Here is a 17,927-nt window from a genome sequence, read left to right as displayed (position 1 = left end):
ATTAAGCAGAGAGTCAATGGTGTTAAATAAAACACGTTGGGTATGGCAGTTTGAGAGAATAATATTTGCCAAATATTCCCTTTTTGCCTCTTTAACCGTGCTCTGGTAGAGACGCCAACAGTCTTTTAAAATCTGAAAAGTAATCTGCAATTTATCCTTTTTCCACCTGCGTTCAACACGACGACATTCCTTCCTTGCAGCACGAGTTCTGTCATTAAACCAAGGCTCAGGTTTAATCCTTGGCTGCCTGGTTTTTAATGGAGCAACCGAGTCCAGAATGGTTTGGGAGGAAGAATAGAACCAGGACCAGAGCTCTTCTGTATCAGAGTGGAGAAAGTCAGATGATCCACAGAGCTGAAGAAAAGCAGTAGAGAACTGAGTGGCAGTGGAAGGGTTAATAATCCGACAGCGTCGAGCAGCAGCGCGAGTTTTAACTGCAATAGGTGTCAAACTGACATTGAATAAAACAGGCAGGTGATCCGAGAACACGGAGTCACAGATTTCCAGGTTAGTCACAGGCAGACCATAGGAAATGACCAGGTCCAGTGCGTGTCCGTGCTCATGTGTTGGGCTGGATACAGCCTGCACCAAATTAAAGAAGTCCAGAAGGCTTAAAAAGTCCTTTACCAGAGGTTTATCAGGACAACACACGTGTATATTGAAGTCTCCAACAATAAGAACATGTTCATAGTTAGTTATAATCCCAGATAAAAAGTCAGAGAAATCGCTTATAAAATCCTTATTATATTTGGGGGGCCGGTAGACGACAGCACAGAAAACTGGGTTTACGTGTCTCATCTCAAATGCCATAAACTCAAAGCTGGGGAAAGACGTCTGTAGAAAACACTGCTTACATCTGTAGTCCTGCTTGTAAACAGTCGCTGTGCCTCCCCCTCTTCCCGAAGCCCGTGGTGAATTAAAATAAGAACAGTCCGCTGGTAAAAGCTCAGATAGAGCACTGGACTCACCAACACTCAACCACGTCTCAGTCACGCACAGGAAATCCAGGTCTTGGTGACTAAAAAAGTCCCGAAGAATAAAAGTTTTATTCCCAAGCGACCTGGCGTTTACCAGACCAATCCTGACAGGAACTGGATCATGGGCTTCGACAAGTCAGGAAAACCGACACAGCGGTCTCAGGTTTTGGAGACACTGTCGGCGCATGTTGAGCCGGGAAAGGCAAGGGCGGCGGTGCAGAGGGGCCTCAACGCCAACCACGGGCACCAAGCAGACAACAACGGGATCCAAGAAACGCCGAGGCACCCGAGAGCCTAAAAATGATCCATACAATGATCGGGTAAAAGGAGAGCAGTGCGTCAGATAAAATTTCAGCTTCACCAGCCGGCCGCTTCGTCTACCACGACGATGTCTCCTCCGTGGAAGCAGCGCAGGAACCCGGAACAGGTGACTCGGAATCTCCGACAAAAGCGGGGGCAGGGATTGTTGGCCAGCAACATCAAATAACATCATATCCTGGACCAAAGGTTGGAGGTCTAGTAGTGTGTTGCGATCATACACCAGCAGAGACTCAGTTTCGTAGATGACACAGGTCAGAAACAGTACCAACATGATCAAACGAGAGAATGACAGACACGCAGCCACACACACCGGCGCCATCTTACCATGTTGAAGCCTGACATTGAAACCATATTGAAAGTAGTCGGTGACTTGCATGTTGAATCAACATTAAGGTTTCAACCATAACTGACACTATATCAATATTGATTCAACCATAATCTACATCTGTGTTGGTTGTATATTGGTTCACGTATATTTTTTGGTCTGATGGGTCTACATCATAACATACCATTAAAAGTTTCTTCACTGGTGTTAAACACACAATTTTGTTGGCAGATGATGGGTATCATGATGTTCAAAGTTATCTTACATTACCTTATTTCCAAAAATGTATGTATGCAAACTTAAAAATGACATGTTAATGTAATATGGCATTAATATTCCATATTATTTAAGAAAAGAGGCGTAGATCTGTAAACATATTTGACTCCTTTGTAACTGTCAGAACAACAGGAAGAACAGCGTCCATGAGGATAAACCTTGTACTGTATGAACCAGACAAACAGTATGTGTTGGGGTAACCCAAGTTTGACTCTGGTTGGTGCCACTTTGGTTCCTTGATGCCTCCCTCCCACTCTGGTACATAACGAAGCCACTTCTTTACAGTTATGCTGCAGTCTTTGTCAGTCTGCGTTGGGTCAAACTGCTGAGCAGCAGCTGAAAAACACAAAAATAAGAGTGAGGAAGGCGCCGGTTAGAAAGATGATAAACATTTGAAACACATTGAAATATTAAATAGTGTACTGGTTATAGGTCTGAGAACATACACACAAACTATACGGTCCATTTATACACTCAGTTACATTAATAAGGACATGCCAAGGAATATTCATGAATATTTAACTTAATGTTAGTCGACATATAATCACATTTACCTATGAAGCTGCAGCATAGGCACAAAACAATGCAGTTATTTTTCAATAAACACAGTTAAGATCAAAGTAAGATCACCAAACATTCTGCAAAAAGTTCTCAAAATAGAATTCAATTCAGAATCAGGTTGCAGACAATCCAGCAGCAAAAGGGGCTGTGTGGTTTAAAATGTGATAAACCCCACGTTTTAATAAAAATCTCCCACCTGGAGCTCCAAGAGGAAGATGGGAGGGGATTGGTCTGACAAACAGAATACATAGATTCAACATTGACCAGTTGTTGTCATTTCAATCATTAGAAATTGCCCATAAAACATTGATTCTATGACATCTTTCCTACATTAGTTAATTGGCTAGAATTGGATGATCGTTTGATGGTTGATCCCACCGTCAGTCGTCGACTTTAACCATGAATTCAACCTTTTTTTACCATAATTCATTGAATTCACTTGCTATTTGGGATGTTAATTAATTTTTTTTATTAGTTTAAAATATCTAACGTAGCAAAGAAGAACTTTAAAAGATTAATGTTTCTGATTTTAAGCACTATTTTCTTGATGTTCAGAGGCAGTTTGGTTTGGATGGCAGAGGAGGTTACCGCCGCCAGATGGAGAGGAGCATGGAGAGAGCTGTGGCCAGCGGCCATCTGGCGCCAGTCGATTTTCATCTGAAGAAAGCTGATATGATGGAGTCTCTGGCCTCAGGGGTCGATGATGGCTCAAGCAGAACCCAGGGTATGTTTCTTTTAGACGTCCATCCATCCATTTTCTGTACACCCTTGTCTCTTACAGGGGTCAGGAGATGCTGCTGCCTCTCCAGCTAACTTTCCGGGCGAGAGGCAAGGTCACCTGGACAAGTCGCCAGTCTGTCGCAGGACAACACAGAGACAGACAGGACAAACAACCATGCACACACACACACTCACACCTAGGGAGAATTTAGAGAGACCAATTAACCTGACAGTCATGTGTTTGGACTGTGGGAGGAAGTCGGAGAACCCGGAGAGAAGTCACCATGCACAGGGAGAACATTCAAACTCTGTGCAGAAAGAACAACAACTCTACCAACTGCACCACTGTGCAGCATCTAAAAAACACTGAAAAACCGTAGAATTTTTGTTATAATTATTCATATATACACATATATTAGGCCATATATATCAGTGCCATGTTTGGACTTGAACCCAAATTGATTGTTTTTAGACATAACTATCTTTGCAAATTTTGGCAAAAGAATTAGTTCAAAGACTTTAGACAGTGTACTAGCTAGGGCTATAGGTCTATAGTTATCAGAGCTGCCAATTTTACCAGCTTTGTTTTTAATCACAGGAAGTAGAAGAACATTCATCAAGGTTTCAGGAATAAAACCATGCATAATAAAACCAGTGAAACACAAGGCAAGAAGAGGGACGACCCTTGAACTGGCAAATTTGAGATGTTCAGCTGAAATAAGATCCATAACTTTTATGGATTTTTTTTACATTTATTTACAGACAGTTCTTTAATTGCTTGATAGACCTCGTGTGTTTTGATAGTTTCTACACTACTAACCTTGTCAACCTGGAAGGGTTCACCCTGTACACAGGTGAATAACTTGCTGTAGTGGTGTTGCCAAAAATTCACAATCATGTTCACCCCAGAAACACCATCGACAGTGAAAGGGAGGGAGGATTTACTGTTATTGATAGTTTTAACCTCTTTCCAAAAGGTTTTTGTATCCTTACCTAAAAGATTTTTTGCCAAGGAATCAGCCCTCATGGTTTGCTCATTCTGTCTAATGAAGCATAGTGCATATTTGTATTTTGCAATGGACAATCCAGGAGTTCCATTACTTCAATGTTTTTCTTCAGCAGGTTTTATATTTTTTATATTAATTCAGAAAAACATCATATGAACAATAACAAGCTCTATCACTTTTTTCCCAGAAAGACAACATCAGTAAGTTCACAAAATATCCCTGTTAGAAGTAGATAATCAGCTCCATCATCAGACAAAATGTCCTCACAGCACAGATGAACAGACCAAACGTTTTTCTTGTTATGATGGACAAAATCAGCTGAAAATAACTTACCTCACTGATAGAGGTCCTTTTGTCCAGCCTCCTGATGGAACACCTTGTGTGTCTTCTTTAAATCTATCATCATGCACATCTCATGACAATTCTTAAAAGCAACTATGGACATACTCCACATTGAATTTATTTGTAATGTTCAACCTTATTTATGCTGCGTTGTTTATGCAGCGTATGTTATATACTGTATGCTAGGAACTGTTTTCTAACTAGCTTCTTCTTCATTCATATCCTAAGTTGTTGGGTACCTCATTATAGCGCTGCTATCATAGTGTTGAATTTGTACTTTTATAGAACAGTATGTGTTATTAGTTACCCAGAAACTAAATATGTGTGCAAATAATATTCTCTGAAACAGATTTACATAATGAAATGTTTGTTTTTTACCTATTAAAGACTGTGGTGCAAGGAACTATGAACAGTGTATTGAATGTTGGAAAAATAAAAATAGTAGTGCTTATTAATTGTGCTGAATGAATGGTGCTGTTTATAACTACAGTATGTAGCTTTTTAAGGTTTGCTGTTGCCTTTTATGTTGTTCCCAACACCTGAACCATTAACCCTCTCATCACTTTTTCCCAGGGGTCATCAGGGCATTGGGAGATTATTACCAAACTGAATGCAGAGACAGTGTTCAAGTGTGGCTGGCTGTTGACACTGACCACTACAGCTCATCTGCAGGCGATAAGGGCTGGGGCTGTGGATACAGAAATTTCCAGATGCTCCTGTCATCCCTGCACAGAATAGACGCATATTCTTCAGTTCTACAAGGTGCACAACAAGTTACCTTATGTCTGTCTCTAAAAGGATCAGGAGTATCCATGCCTCTCAAATTTTAGAGGAATAGCAGTGGCACAGGGGTAAAGCACGAACCATAGAAAAGGAGGCCTTCCAGGGGTGGGCACTCCTGGTCCTCGAGGGCCGGTGTCCTGCAACTCTTAGATGTCTCCCTGGTCCAACACACCTGAATCCAACAGCTGAATCTCCTCCTAAGTGCAGTCAAGTTCTCCAGAGTCCTGTTAACGACCTCATTATTTGACTCAGGTGTGTTGAAGTAGAGATGCATCTAAAAGTTGCAGGACACCGGCCCTCGAGGACCAGGAGTGCCCACCCTGATGTGGCTGTAGCAAGTTCAAGTGTGGGCTTGACGACCTTGGTGACCTTTGTCGCATGTCTTCCCCCGTTCTCACAACCCACTGTTCTTTCTGATAACTGACAAGTGCAGGCCACAAAAATAGCTGACAAAAATTATAATTTTGACACTTTGTCTAATTTCAACCTGAAGATCCAATAATTTTCTGGGAAATTTAATGTGAGAGATGAACACAATGTAGTGGAAAATTATTAAGTGGGAGAATTACAAAAATCCTAAAAGTCTAATTATTTATTTAGCCCCTTTACTGTGAAATTGCTAACTAAAATCTAGGTCAAAGAGTTTCTCTATAAACGTCTATAGGATGAGATCACACCTTTGCAATGGACACCCCAAAACATTGATCTTGTTCTTAAGCCACTTTGTGACTACTTTGACTCTGTACTTAGAGCCTGATCTTTAAAAAGACCCTCTCTGCTCCTGGATTGAGAGGGTCCCCCAAAACCCCCTTCTTTATTCCCTCTCTTCTCTTTATTTTTCCTAGTTTTTATTTTATTTATGTTTTCACTTTGTTTGTATATATTTTATATATATATGTAAAAAATCTAATCTCATAGCAGGTGGACTATATACATAGTTTCATCGGTACACACAACACTTTGTTTGAAATTGAGTTCCTTCATCTGGATCTGTCATGGAGAAACTGGCCTGTGTGTCATAAGTAGGAAGGATTCCTGTTGTAATGCCTCTTTTTTCCTAATAAAAAAAATATGAACAGGATGTGTTTAGAGAAGAAATCAGTCCTCTTGTTGAAGACTCATGTATTGAGCATTTGCCTCTAAACGGGGATTCAAAATAATTCGTAAGTCAGCAGAGAGGTTTGCAAGCTGAGATTTGATCTGAACATAGAAAGGTTTTGAGCGCGAGGAGAAAGGTTTGAGAAAACACAGTGAATATTTTAAGGAGAGCAGAAGTTTTGAGAAGAAAGACATGAAGTCCTGCTTTTAATGTGTGCAGAGAGACAAATACTTTCCTTTCGGAAGTACAACCAATATGGTTAATGTGACATGTGGTGGTTGTTCTCAGGTGTTTACAGGGTTTTAAAGCCTGGAAACTATTAAATCAGTTTGATAATAACCAGTCTTGACCCTTAAAACTGTATATGTAAATTACCTTTTTTTTTTTACAAGTCCTATTTTAAAACACCTGCTTGACATATTGTAGTGCTTGTCAGAATTACATGCATATCTTGATGCCAATTGCTAACATTACTTCACAATGAATGAGATATGTATACTTGCTCATTTAAACAGATGTGTATTTGTTGTTAATGCCCAGTTTTGTACAGTTGGGAGACTTATGACCTGACTGTTATCAAGACGTTAGAGCTGTTAAAACAGGAAGCCTCTTTCTGCTGTTTTATACGCCAAAGGAACCTAACGTTAACTTAATGAAATATAATATATTATTTTTACTGGCAGTGATATAGATTCCAGTTTTGTTCACCTTGCATTGTCCTTCTCCATCAGAAAAGACAATACCTTGTATTCCTCGGGTGCAGAGAATGATTGAAGAAGCCTGGAAGGAAGGGCTTGATCCCCAAGGAGCATCACACTTCAGTAAGCGGCTGCAGAGAACCCAGGCTTGGATTGGAGGCACAGAGATGTACGTCCTCCTCACCTCACTTGGAATCAGGTGGGAAAGCTTCTCTGTGTTGTTGCTACTGTTCTGAAGTAATCTCTTGCTGCATGGTGTGACATTGCTGTAGAATGATTTTTATGCACCTTTGCAGTGTTCCAGATTCAAAGAGTTGACATTTTGTTAAAGTGCATTTAGTTTGATACAAAGCTTAAAATGTAGGTTGTGCTTACTGAGCTGTGTGAAAAGCAATGAGGCATATTTTAATTGTCTGTGGCCCCAGATAGAAAATATTGCTGGGCCATGGATGTGCACATTAAGGATCTTCTTACTGTTCCTATGTCCTCTGCTTCCCAGCAACCAGGCACTAGGGCTAGTTGCACTGGAATTGTGGGGCTGTCATGGTGACATGCTGCATTTATGTTGCCATGACACAAATGTCCCTTCAGGGCATTGGTCAATGTCAATGTCCCTCCATCATTGAATAAATGGAAGATGATGGAGGGAGGATGGGATGGATGTCATTATTTTTTAAAGCTGAAAATGAAGTCCTTTGTGTTTGATCGCCAGCTGTAACCTTATAGAGTACAAAAAAAAGTCTAGTAACATTCTCTGATTTTTCTGCAGTGCTCGCATCATAGATTTCCACCAGCCAACTGGCAGCAAGAATACCCATCCCCATTTGTTTGACTGGGTCAAGCAGTACTTCTGTCAGTCCAGTAAGAGCAGCAGTCTGTCCCCCCGACTCATCCTGACCCACCTACCCCCACTTTACCTACAACATCAAGGTACACGATGCATGAACGTATCTTTCTGATTGATGAGCTGATTGAGCTTGTTAAGATGAACATTTTTCTGATGGTTGTCTCAGAATCCAAGCACGTTGTTCTGTACCCTCATACTGATTGCTGCAGATCATAGCCTAATATGGCTTTGAAACAATTCAACCTTCCAGATGGAGGACCCTCACATGAACTTTTAAAATAATATGAGGTTACTTAGCGACTCTGCATAATCAAGCTGAAGTGCCATAATTGGTTCTGATTGTCGTGGTTTTGTGATGAAAATCACATCCCTCCTCGATACAAATCCCTTGTCAAACTTTTCGTCTCTTTTTTCATGCAAAACTATTGTTTGAAGGATCATAATTTTGTGGGTGTGTTTGTTTAGAAGGAACACAACTTCCACTTCCAGCTGCTGTGGTTTTTGTCAGAGAGCAGAATCGATAATTTTGAGGAGTTCAGCACGCTCTTGGTTCCAGTTTGACCTAAAGAACGGGAACTTCTTTGAGTCAAAAGGTAACTTGACATCAGAGAAGACAGAAGTCACATGTGGGGTGCCTCAAGGTTCAAACCTGAGGCACCCCCTTAAGGACCACCTTATTTAATATCTATATGCTGAAGAAAAGCCGGTCTTGTGTGAAACTCTGTTCCCTCTGTGAAAATCTGTTCCCTCTGTGTCGGGAGTGTAAATAAATAAATAAATGAGGTCTTCAGGGCCTTTTCACAAAGATGAATACTTCCTGAAAAGATGAGAGTGTAGACTTTCTGGTAAATCCCGTTCTAATGTAAAATATCACAGATTACTGGATTAAGGAAATCGAAGCTCTCGATTTACCGGTCTATCTACGTTCCCACCCTCATCTATGGTCATGAGCTTTGGGTCATGACCGAAAGAACGAGATCGCGGATACAAGCAGCCGAAATGGGTTTTCTCCGTAGGGTGTCTGGGCTCTCCCTTAGAGATAGGGTGAGAAGCTCAGTCATCCGGGAGGGACTCAGAGTAGAGCCGCTGCTCCTTCACATCGAGAGGAGCCAGTTGAGGTGGCTCGGGCATCTGGTCAGGATGCCTCCTGGACGCCTCCCTGGTGAGGTGTTCCGGGCACATCCCACCGGGAGGAGGCCCCGGGGAAGACCCAGGACACGCTGGAGGGACTATGTCTCTCGGCTGGCCTGGGAACGCCTTGGGATTCCCCTGGAAGAGCTGGAAGAAGTGGCCCTCGGAGAGGGAAGTCTGGGCCTCCCTTCTGAAGCTGCTACCCCCGCGACCCGACCCCAGATAAGCGGAAGAAGATGGAAATTTGTAGTATACTGCATGCTATCACACATAACAATTTTTGAGAATTTGGAAACAGTTGCTGTTTATTTCCCAAAGTTATGGGGGAGGAACCATATATTTTAGCTGCCTGAAATAATCTGTTCCCCCCACAAAGAATAGGTTATTTCGGACAGCTATTCAGGAAGTCTTAATCTTTGTGCCCTGCTATCAGCCAGTTTCCATCCTCTTATATCAGCAATGAAAAATTATAAATACACACAATGTGTAGGAAACCTGTGTTTAGTGACTGACTTTTATTTGTCAGGCTTAAGTGACAAAAATTGGAAAAAGACCGATTGTCTTGGCGTTTAGAATAATAACACAAAAAGCCTAAGAAGACCTCATTTATTTATTTATTTTATAATTTTGTTTTTGCTTCTTTTTTAAACAACAGCTGCCGATTAAACTGAATGTTGCAACCTTGACATGATCATATGAGTTGTTTTACCGAGAAATCGATCAGAAGCGCCGTGAAAATGGTCAGATCTGCCAGGTCCGCCTCTCTGGCTGCAGTGCGCGCTCCCGACACAGAGGGAACAGATTTTCACAGGGGAACAGGATTTCGCACAAGACCGGCATCTTTTAGTTCACCGCTTGTTTGTATCTTCCATCACTTCCGTGTTGCAGCGAATTTGAAACGTTGCACCTTTGTTTTTCTTCTCTCTTTGCTGCGCCGTCCGATGACGGCGACAGCCAATCAGTGAACAGAAGCGATGCTTGCGTCACCCACCAAAGCAGGGACCTGAAAAGCAGGGCCAGCCTAAAAAAAAAGACGGTGGAAAAGCTCTGAAAACGAGTCGAGTAGAGCCGGGCCGAGCCGGTGGAAAAGGGGCAAATGTCACCAGGTGACTTCGAACTCATCCAAGCACTGAACAGATACATGTGGGGATGTGCCATAACGTTCTCCAGCAGAACAGAAAAACAACTGAGGATATCTTTGTACCTAAAGAGGGGCGATGTAGAGTCAATGCACAGCTTCAGTTATTAGCTAGAAACCAGAGATCAGGCTTGGAACCTGGGAGTAGTGATGGACTCTGACCTGAACTTTCTGAACCACTTAAAGACAGTTACAAAGTTGGCCTTCTATCACCTGAAGAACATTCCCAGGATGAGAGGACTTATGTCTCAGCAAGATCTAGAGAAACTCATCCATGTGTTTATCTTTAAATGTATTGATTACTGCAACAGTGTCTTCTCAGGTCTGTCCAAAAAGTCAATCCTCCAGCTGCAGCTGATCCAGAATGCTGCTGTTCGTGTTCTACTAAAACCAGAAAGATGGAGCACATAACACCAGTTCTAAAGTCAATACACTGGCTCCCTGGAGCTCAGAGAATAGACTTTAAAATATTTAATTTGCAAATTACTGACCAGCCCAGCAGACCTGTTGTTCTTGTGTCAACCTTCCAGTCCTCTAAGGTCTTCTGGTTCTAGTTTACTCTTCATTCCCAGAATGAGAACCAAACATGGCGAAGCAATATTCAGCTTCTAAGCTCCTCTAATCTGGAACAAACTTCGAGAAAATTGCAAAACAGCTGAAACACAGAGTTCCTTTAGATCAAGGCCAAAGTGCCACTGGTTCAGTTACCTTTGACTAATAAATGGAAAACAGTTTAATTCTTGTATGGATTACAACTTTTCATTACTTATCTTTATTCTGGTACTGTAATGTAATGTGTCTTTTTTGTAAATGGTGTGTTTTTATCATGTAAAGCACTTTGAACTGCCTTGTTGCTGGAATGTGCAACTAGACTTGACTTAATATTAGATTACCCAGGACACATGCATATACCTAAATAGCTTAGTAGGTTGCATTATCATTTTCATGTCTAATTCTCCCTAGAAACTATAACTTATATGCAGTGTGTACAATGTAGTCATCAAATGTTCCCAGAGGTCATTCAGTTTTTTTTTCATGGCTTCCAATCCTGGGACTAAGGCTGGAGTCCCTGGAAACTGTGGTGGAGAGGAGGACACTGAAGAAGGTTCTGTCTATTATGGACAATAAACAGCACCCTCTCCACCACATAGTGGACAGACAGCGGAGCACCTTCTCACATAGGCTGCTCCAGCTCCGCGGTCGTAGGGACAGATACAGGAAATCCTTCCTGCCACAGGCCATCTCACTGTACAATAAAAGCTAAATCATTGTTCTGCACTAATCAGTCCGATTTTGCACAATGCACTGTGGCACACTTGCTGTACATACAGTATATTTACATATACATATCTGCATTTTTTTTTAAATCTTTGCAAGGACTGCTCTTAAGTTGCTGTTATATTAACAGCATTCATATTTTTACAATTTATAGCATTTTATATTTTATTTTTATTTTATCTACAACTACTACTCAGTGGTAGTTATTGTCTTGTCTCTATGCTGTAACTGCGAAGTAATTTCCCTGCTGGGATGAATAAAGTACTTCTATCTATTCTATTCTATTCTATATTGTATGATGTGATGTCCATGTCTCTTGAATATGTGCTATACTGGATACTCTCTGTTCATATTGCAGTTTAGAAATCACAGTAGACCAGCATGTGGCACATTTTAATCCCTGTGTCCTCTCCTTTAGGTCACAGCCGAACAGTAGTTGGTTTGGAACAGAGGAAGAATGGCAGCCTGTGCCTCCTGCTTTTGGATCCTGGCTCTTCATCATCTGACACCAGGAAGCTGCTGAGCAGGGAGACGCGCCTGACTGCTGTTCAGTTTGTCAGGAAGTTCCCCAGAAATCTAAAGCACAAACAGTACCAGCTCATAGCAGTACAAGGCGTGTTGTCTCCTGAAGAGAAGCAGGTGAGATGTGTTTCAAACACAAAGCACAGCATGTCGACAGAATCTGAGTCATGAAACTAAATTTGAACCAATTTTAGTTCAAAGTACTTAGGAAGTGATCCTGGTAAGAAGGACTTGTTCTCTATGATCAGCCTTCTTTTCTGCTTGCTTTGTTTTCACAGATAAGAATCTTCAACTCCAGAACATTATCTGCTGAAAGGACTCCATGAATGCAAATGATTTTTTATATACTATAATTGATATACTACAAAATGTATATCCAATTTTAAACTTTCTAAATAAACAGTTTGATTTTTTGCAGTCTTACTTTCATGATGTCCTGTTTTTAGTCTGTGGTAGTTATCTTTTAAGAGTGCATAACTATACAAAATATTGAATCCTTTTAAAATCAGGTTATTTGCATGTATTTTAAAGGAATCCAAGATTAGTTGAAAATGTTGACCTAAATATGTTGCACTTTTTCTATTGCTGTTTGTGATATGTAACGATTCATCATTACTTCAAAAATGTAATATTTTTCATTATATTTTCACCCATAGAGGTCACCATTTTTTCACCTGTGCAATGCATGCTGGGTTGACGACCCGGTTGGTTCTGTTCTGTACTGGAAGGTACAGAGTAAACACAGGAAGGCTAACTTTAACAGAGTTATTGTTTATCATATTACGTTAGACTGGTAATTTTAGATAATGCCACACTGTGTCACTGTTGGATGAAATTAAAAAAAAAAACTGTTTTTAAATGTAAAATATATATTTCAAAAATAAAATCTACTGTTACAACTAATCAGGGATCCCTACAGAAGATGCTAAAACGTCTGTATCTACCGTGTCTCAAGCTGTAACAAGTCATCACTTAAAAAGGGTTAGCAAAAAATTACCTTAGATTCATGAGGGAAAATGAAAAATATGACCAACAATAATTACACAAAATTTGAAATAACCATCAAAAGTGGAGATGGAAATTTAAGATGACCCATAGTTAACATATTTATTCAACAATGTTGTGTAATGATGTAATGTTGCAATTGACCTGGATTCTCTATAGTTTTCTACAAACTCAGCAGTTTAATGTTGCTAAATAAGTTGGAACAGTTCTGTTCTCACCAGGTGAGAAGTTGGTTTTATCTGCGGTGTCAGATCTGGTAGCATGTGTCCATCTCCAAATTTTTCTGAATCAGGACAAAAGTGGAGTTTAGAAACTGAAATATTATTCACCATAGTTTTTCGAAGGTCAGTATTTAATAAAGAGCAAGATTTATTTTGGAAATTTCAAATTAAATTTTTTTTAACGTCTTCTGTTGTAGTAAACTAAGATTTTTCCTATTTTCTCCAAGAGTCTTCAAAAATGCCATAATTGGGTGGAACTATGAGTGAATCAGTGGTCTGCCAGGGGTTTTAACTGTCTGTTGTTTTGTTCAGCTTTAGTCTTCATCACTGTCCATGTCTAACGGGTCAAAGTTTGGATCGTCTTCATCCAAATCCAAGTCCTCAATGTCCTGGAATAGGGACTCGTCCACTTCAACGTTGTTTCCAGCTGAGAAGAACAAACAAGACTTTAGAAGAAGGTAGTGAACAAATCACTGTTCAAGATGCATCCCATCCAAGGCCCTGTGATTCCAAACAGTTTAGCTTTAACTGTGAAAACGAAAGGCCAAACATTGTTATTGTGGAATAGAGAAAAAAACAAGGACATTAATGTAACGATTGGCCAGCACTGTTTAAAGAGAAGCAGAAGCACCCTGCTCTGGTAAGAGTTGGCTCTTGTGTCAGATCCTCACATCATAGAGATGTTACATAGAAGAATCTAAACAAACTCCAACTCCCAGTAGTCTTGGTTTCCAGTGAGTGGTTCCCAACTGAAGGTAGTAAAAACAAGTCTGGTACTCTGGCAAGTCCGCTTCAAACACAAGACACATTTAAGTTAATTTAGCTGGAGTTATCACTTGAAACTGATTGAAATTATGAGAAAAATCCCTCCAGTTTGAGAAAAAAGGTTTTTTTAAATATAATATTAAACAACAGGATCTGTTTATTGTAGAGCATTACTTACCATCTTCTAGGAACTGAATGTCCGATGTGTCAAGGTTATGATCTCTCTCAAACAGCTGTTTACCTAAAGAGGAAAAAATAACACTTTATTTTGCAAGCAGCTTCCAAGGCTTTGACATAACAGTGAAACTGATTTACCAGTGAGTCTGGGTTTTCCAGCCTGCTCCTCCTCTTTCTGTTTTTTTCGTCTGAACTCAGCCATCTCCAGCTCAAACTTGGCTTTCCATGCCAGAAAGTTTTCAATTGTTACAACTGTACCCTGGAACTTCACCTGCCAAACACAAGCATCCTTCACTGAGTACTTGTCCATACATACTGCCTTCATCTCCTTAACAAATCTAAGGGAATCTGAGCATATCACCTAAGCCTCTACAGAAATGAGGACATAGAAGAGGCAAACCCATCAAAAGTCAAACTGGACTTCAGACAGACTTCCAATTACCTTTTCTGCTTCCTCTGCCTCCTTTTCTTTCCGGAGTTTTTCCTCTTCTCGTCTGTTTTTCATTGCATCCACAATTTCATTAAGTTTCTCCTGAACAGCTGTCACCAGGGTGAAGATCATCACCATACCCAGGTTTTCTTCAGCCTGCATGATTATCACATACACATGTTGGTAATAGAAAATAAACAGCATAAAACAAGTGGCTTCAGTTTACGGAGTTACATTTGGTTCTTGAACAAGAACCACCGCTAATTTAGAGCCAGGTTGTGCACAGAGGAAAAATCTTTTCTAAGTGATCTGTTCTCTCCTTTAAGTGCAAATGAAAATTGGAAAAATGTAATGAATATGTTTTCAGTTAGTGTGGGACTATTGTAAGACCAAAAAGCCCACCCACTGCCCCAGGTGCTGCCCTTTGCCTTTGCAGAGCTCTATAAAGCATCAAAAAAGATTATATCATTTTTAACTTTTAAACTCTGGCAATTGAGCAGCTGATCAAAAGTTTAAGACCATTAAGCCCCAAACAAAACATTTGCAACAAGGAATCAGTGGTGAGTAGCCTAAAATTTTCTTCTGCTTTATGCAAGTGTTTTGATTGGGGTGGTTGGAAACTTATTCCATGGAGCAATTCCCTACAAATTTTTATTGGATTCAAATTAGCATCCAAAAATGAAATAATGTTGTGAACTGCAGTTTTGTCATGTTCAACATGATTCTAAATATGGCCATTTGCTGCAGTTTACCACAGTGATCATTGCAGTACTGATGAGCCTCAGCAGAGAGGGATGCCCACCAGAACATTTCCACACTGCCTGCTGCAGCTTGAGGCCACAGCACAAAATAAAGCTCTACTGTTTCATTAAAGGAAGAAAAAAAAAAAAACATATCTTGTGAGCCGCTTGGTGACATGACAGAGGACCATAACTGCATGGACTCAATTCATTAAATGTTTGTGCCAATATGTGTTCCAGTTCACATTCAATGTTTTTTTGACCAAACTTTACTGCATGCCTCAACAGCTCCTAAAACCATTGATATTTGAGTGATGGGCTTCCACAAGGCAGTGCCAAGACTAAATATGGCTCTTTGGTCAGTTTATATTGAGTGTATGGAAATATCCTAAAGCAGGGGTGTCAAACTCTAGTCCTTGAGGGCCGCAGTCCTGCAGTTTTTAGATGTGCCTCAGGTACAAAACACTGGAATGAAATGACTTAATGACCCCCTCCTTGTGTAGATCAGTTCTACAGAACCTTAATGACCTAATTATTCTGATCAGGTGGTGCAGCAGAGGCACATCTAAAAGTTGCAGGACAGCAGCCCTCCAAGACTGGAGTTTGACACCTGTGTCCTAAAGTCTGCTGAGAACACTTTCCCCAGAAAAAAAGTTCAGAAATAATGAACAAAGCAGAAGAAATTAAACACTATTTATTCTCAGATAAATGAACACACCTGCTGCTTCAACAGGGTGAGAATGTTCTCCAGGTCGCCATCTTCCAGATTTTCTTGAGAGTAGATCTCCCACAGTGGAGGCTCATCTGGATATTCTGCTACATATGTAAACTTTAAAGTTGCCTCAACAGCTGGAATGAGAGAAGAAAGTTAAATGAGAATAATTCATTCTCATTGAATTGAGACCATCTTTATTCGGTAACTTCAAACCATACATTAACTCAGATAAATCATTGTCATTATAGAAGGTGTCAAAAATAAGGAAATGTCAGAATATAACACATTTATAAATTGAATATACTCACTTTCCCCGTTTTCTCCTGCATCTGACGTAACGGTAATAGTGAAACTGGTGGGTTCTTCTGACAGCACTGCAAGCCCACATGAATAACAGATCATTTCTGCAAATTTGCATTAGAACACCAGGATCACTAGTGCACTATTGTCCAGACAGTTTTCCATGGCTGTCACTGTAGCAGCCCATTTAAACTATACAACTATTCCTGCTTTTCATGGTAAAACCAAACTCCTACAAGACTATTAGTTTATCCCGGATTTAAACTAGTCTGTTTTAGCTATAAAACCCGTTGTGAGCATGCTGGATGTGGCCAAAGGCCACAGCACTTACTGTCTCGTTAGCTTTCATTGACTAGAAGTCATCACAACTATCACACAAAATGAAGCAGTTCCAACCCAGTCAGATAAATAAGGCTTACTGCGATGCTAGCTGTAAGCTAGTTACTATTTTAAATCAACTCAAACCTGTAAAGGAGTCGGGATAGATTGATTCTATGGCTTCAAGTTCATTCCTTTGCTCCTCGACGTAATCTGTCATTTTTAATCTCAGGGGGGTTATCTAGATTTTGATAAAATCATTCCAACACTGAAACTTTTGGCAACGTAGTGCTCGGCGTGTGCTATCGGTCCCATCCGCTCATAAGACGATCGATGATGTCGGAGATTAAAATTTCTGTCTGACTCAGACTCAGAGGTGTACTTGAGGGTCCATACGGGCCTTACGGTTATCTGTTTTGCAGACCACTAAATCGATCTCAGATTTAGTGATGCAAATACGGAAAGCGACAGTGGCCACCCCTGTTATATTTTTAAAACTTTATTGACAAAAATGTTCAGCACAAGTCAGATCCCAGATAAATTAAAATACAAATTAATTTTTTCAACTAACGGAGTAATTAAAATGAAATTTTTATTAAAATGAACACGTGGTGCCAAGGCATAAAAGGCCCTTGGCAACAGTAACTAAAGCACAGGAAGTGGTTAGGGTTAAGGCTTGAAAGAAAGAAAGAAAGAAAGAAAGAAAGAAAGAAAGAAAGAAAGAAAGAAAGAAAGAAAGAAAGAAAGAAAGCATTTCCATTGACACACTAAGTGCATCTGAAGAGCTATGCGGCTAAATAATCCTAAGACCGAAATAAGCAAAGCATCTGGTTCAGAATTTTTAAATTTAATTTATCTATAAAATATACAAGAACTGTCATGATTCCAGCCCTTCAGCTCTGCCTTGGCTGTGCTGATTGCTCATTGCCCTCACCTGCACTGAGCTGGGCCCTATTTAAACAGCTGCTCATCACCAGCTCAGTGCAAGATCGTCTGTTGCCACTGTCACAGCTTTCAAGCCTTGTCTCATGTTTCAAAGCTTTTTCTGATCCTGCCTGTTTTTGACCACAGATTTTTGCCTAATCCTTCTGCTGTTGAAAGTCCTGTTGCTGAACCCTGCCTGTTTCTGACCCTGCCTCCTGCCTTCTGGATTCTGGATTTTCACTGCCTGAGACCCTCCCGTGCATGACCCTGGACCGTTTCACGACTCAGCCTCTGGTTGGTGGATTTT

At 40.4% G+C, this 17,927-nt stretch overlaps 2 protein-coding genes across 7 annotated transcripts in view; one reads left to right on the top strand and one right to left on the bottom strand.

Annotated features, from left to right (window-relative positions):
• Positions 1–12,448, top strand: part of zufsp (zinc finger with UFM1 specific peptidase domain) — a 30,619-nt gene extending 18,171 nt beyond the window's left edge. For all 5 annotated transcript variants that reach the window (XM_023330574.1, XM_023330575.1, XM_023330576.1 and 2 more), the window contains exons 6-11: positions 3,016–3,184; positions 5,103–5,291; positions 7,143–7,308; positions 7,879–8,039; positions 11,922–12,142; positions 12,304–12,448. In XM_023330574.1, coding sequence (XP_023186342.1) covers positions 3,016–3,184; positions 5,103–5,291; positions 7,143–7,308; positions 7,879–8,039; positions 11,922–12,142; positions 12,304–12,351 — 954 coding nt within the window. In that variant the 3' untranslated portion in view covers positions 12,352–12,448. The remainder of the gene's footprint in view (positions 1–3,015; positions 3,185–5,102; positions 5,292–7,142; positions 7,309–7,878; positions 8,040–11,921; positions 12,143–12,303) is intronic.
• Positions 12,449–13,106: 658 nt separating this feature from the next.
• rwdd1 (RWD domain containing 1) lies at positions 13,107–17,053 on the bottom strand. Of its 2 annotated transcripts, none has more exons than XM_005813776.3 (7): positions 16,844–17,053; positions 16,387–16,482; positions 16,082–16,212; positions 14,636–14,779; positions 14,332–14,464; positions 14,195–14,257; positions 13,107–13,678 (listed from the first exon to the last, which is right to left on the bottom strand). In XM_005813776.3, the coding sequence occupies exons 1-7, from the start codon at positions 16,914–16,916 to the stop codon at positions 13,566–13,568; spliced, it is 753 nt and encodes a 250-aa protein (XP_005813833.1). In that variant the 5' UTR covers positions 16,917–17,053; the 3' UTR covers positions 13,107–13,565. The 2 variants fall into 2 exon arrangements, with proteins under 2 accessions (XP_005813833.1, XP_005813834.1); XM_005813777.3 differs by having other exon boundaries at positions 16,387–16,452; positions 16,844–17,050.
• Between the last annotated feature and the right edge of the window lie 874 nt (positions 17,054–17,927).

This window comes from Xiphophorus maculatus, chromosome 3 (assembly GCF_002775205.1).
Source record: "Xiphophorus maculatus strain JP 163 A chromosome 3, X_maculatus-5.0-male, whole genome shotgun sequence".
NCBI classification, from domain to species: domain Eukaryota; kingdom Metazoa; phylum Chordata; class Actinopteri; order Cyprinodontiformes; family Poeciliidae; genus Xiphophorus; species Xiphophorus maculatus.
This window is presented reverse-complemented; position numbering and strand designations above follow the sequence as displayed.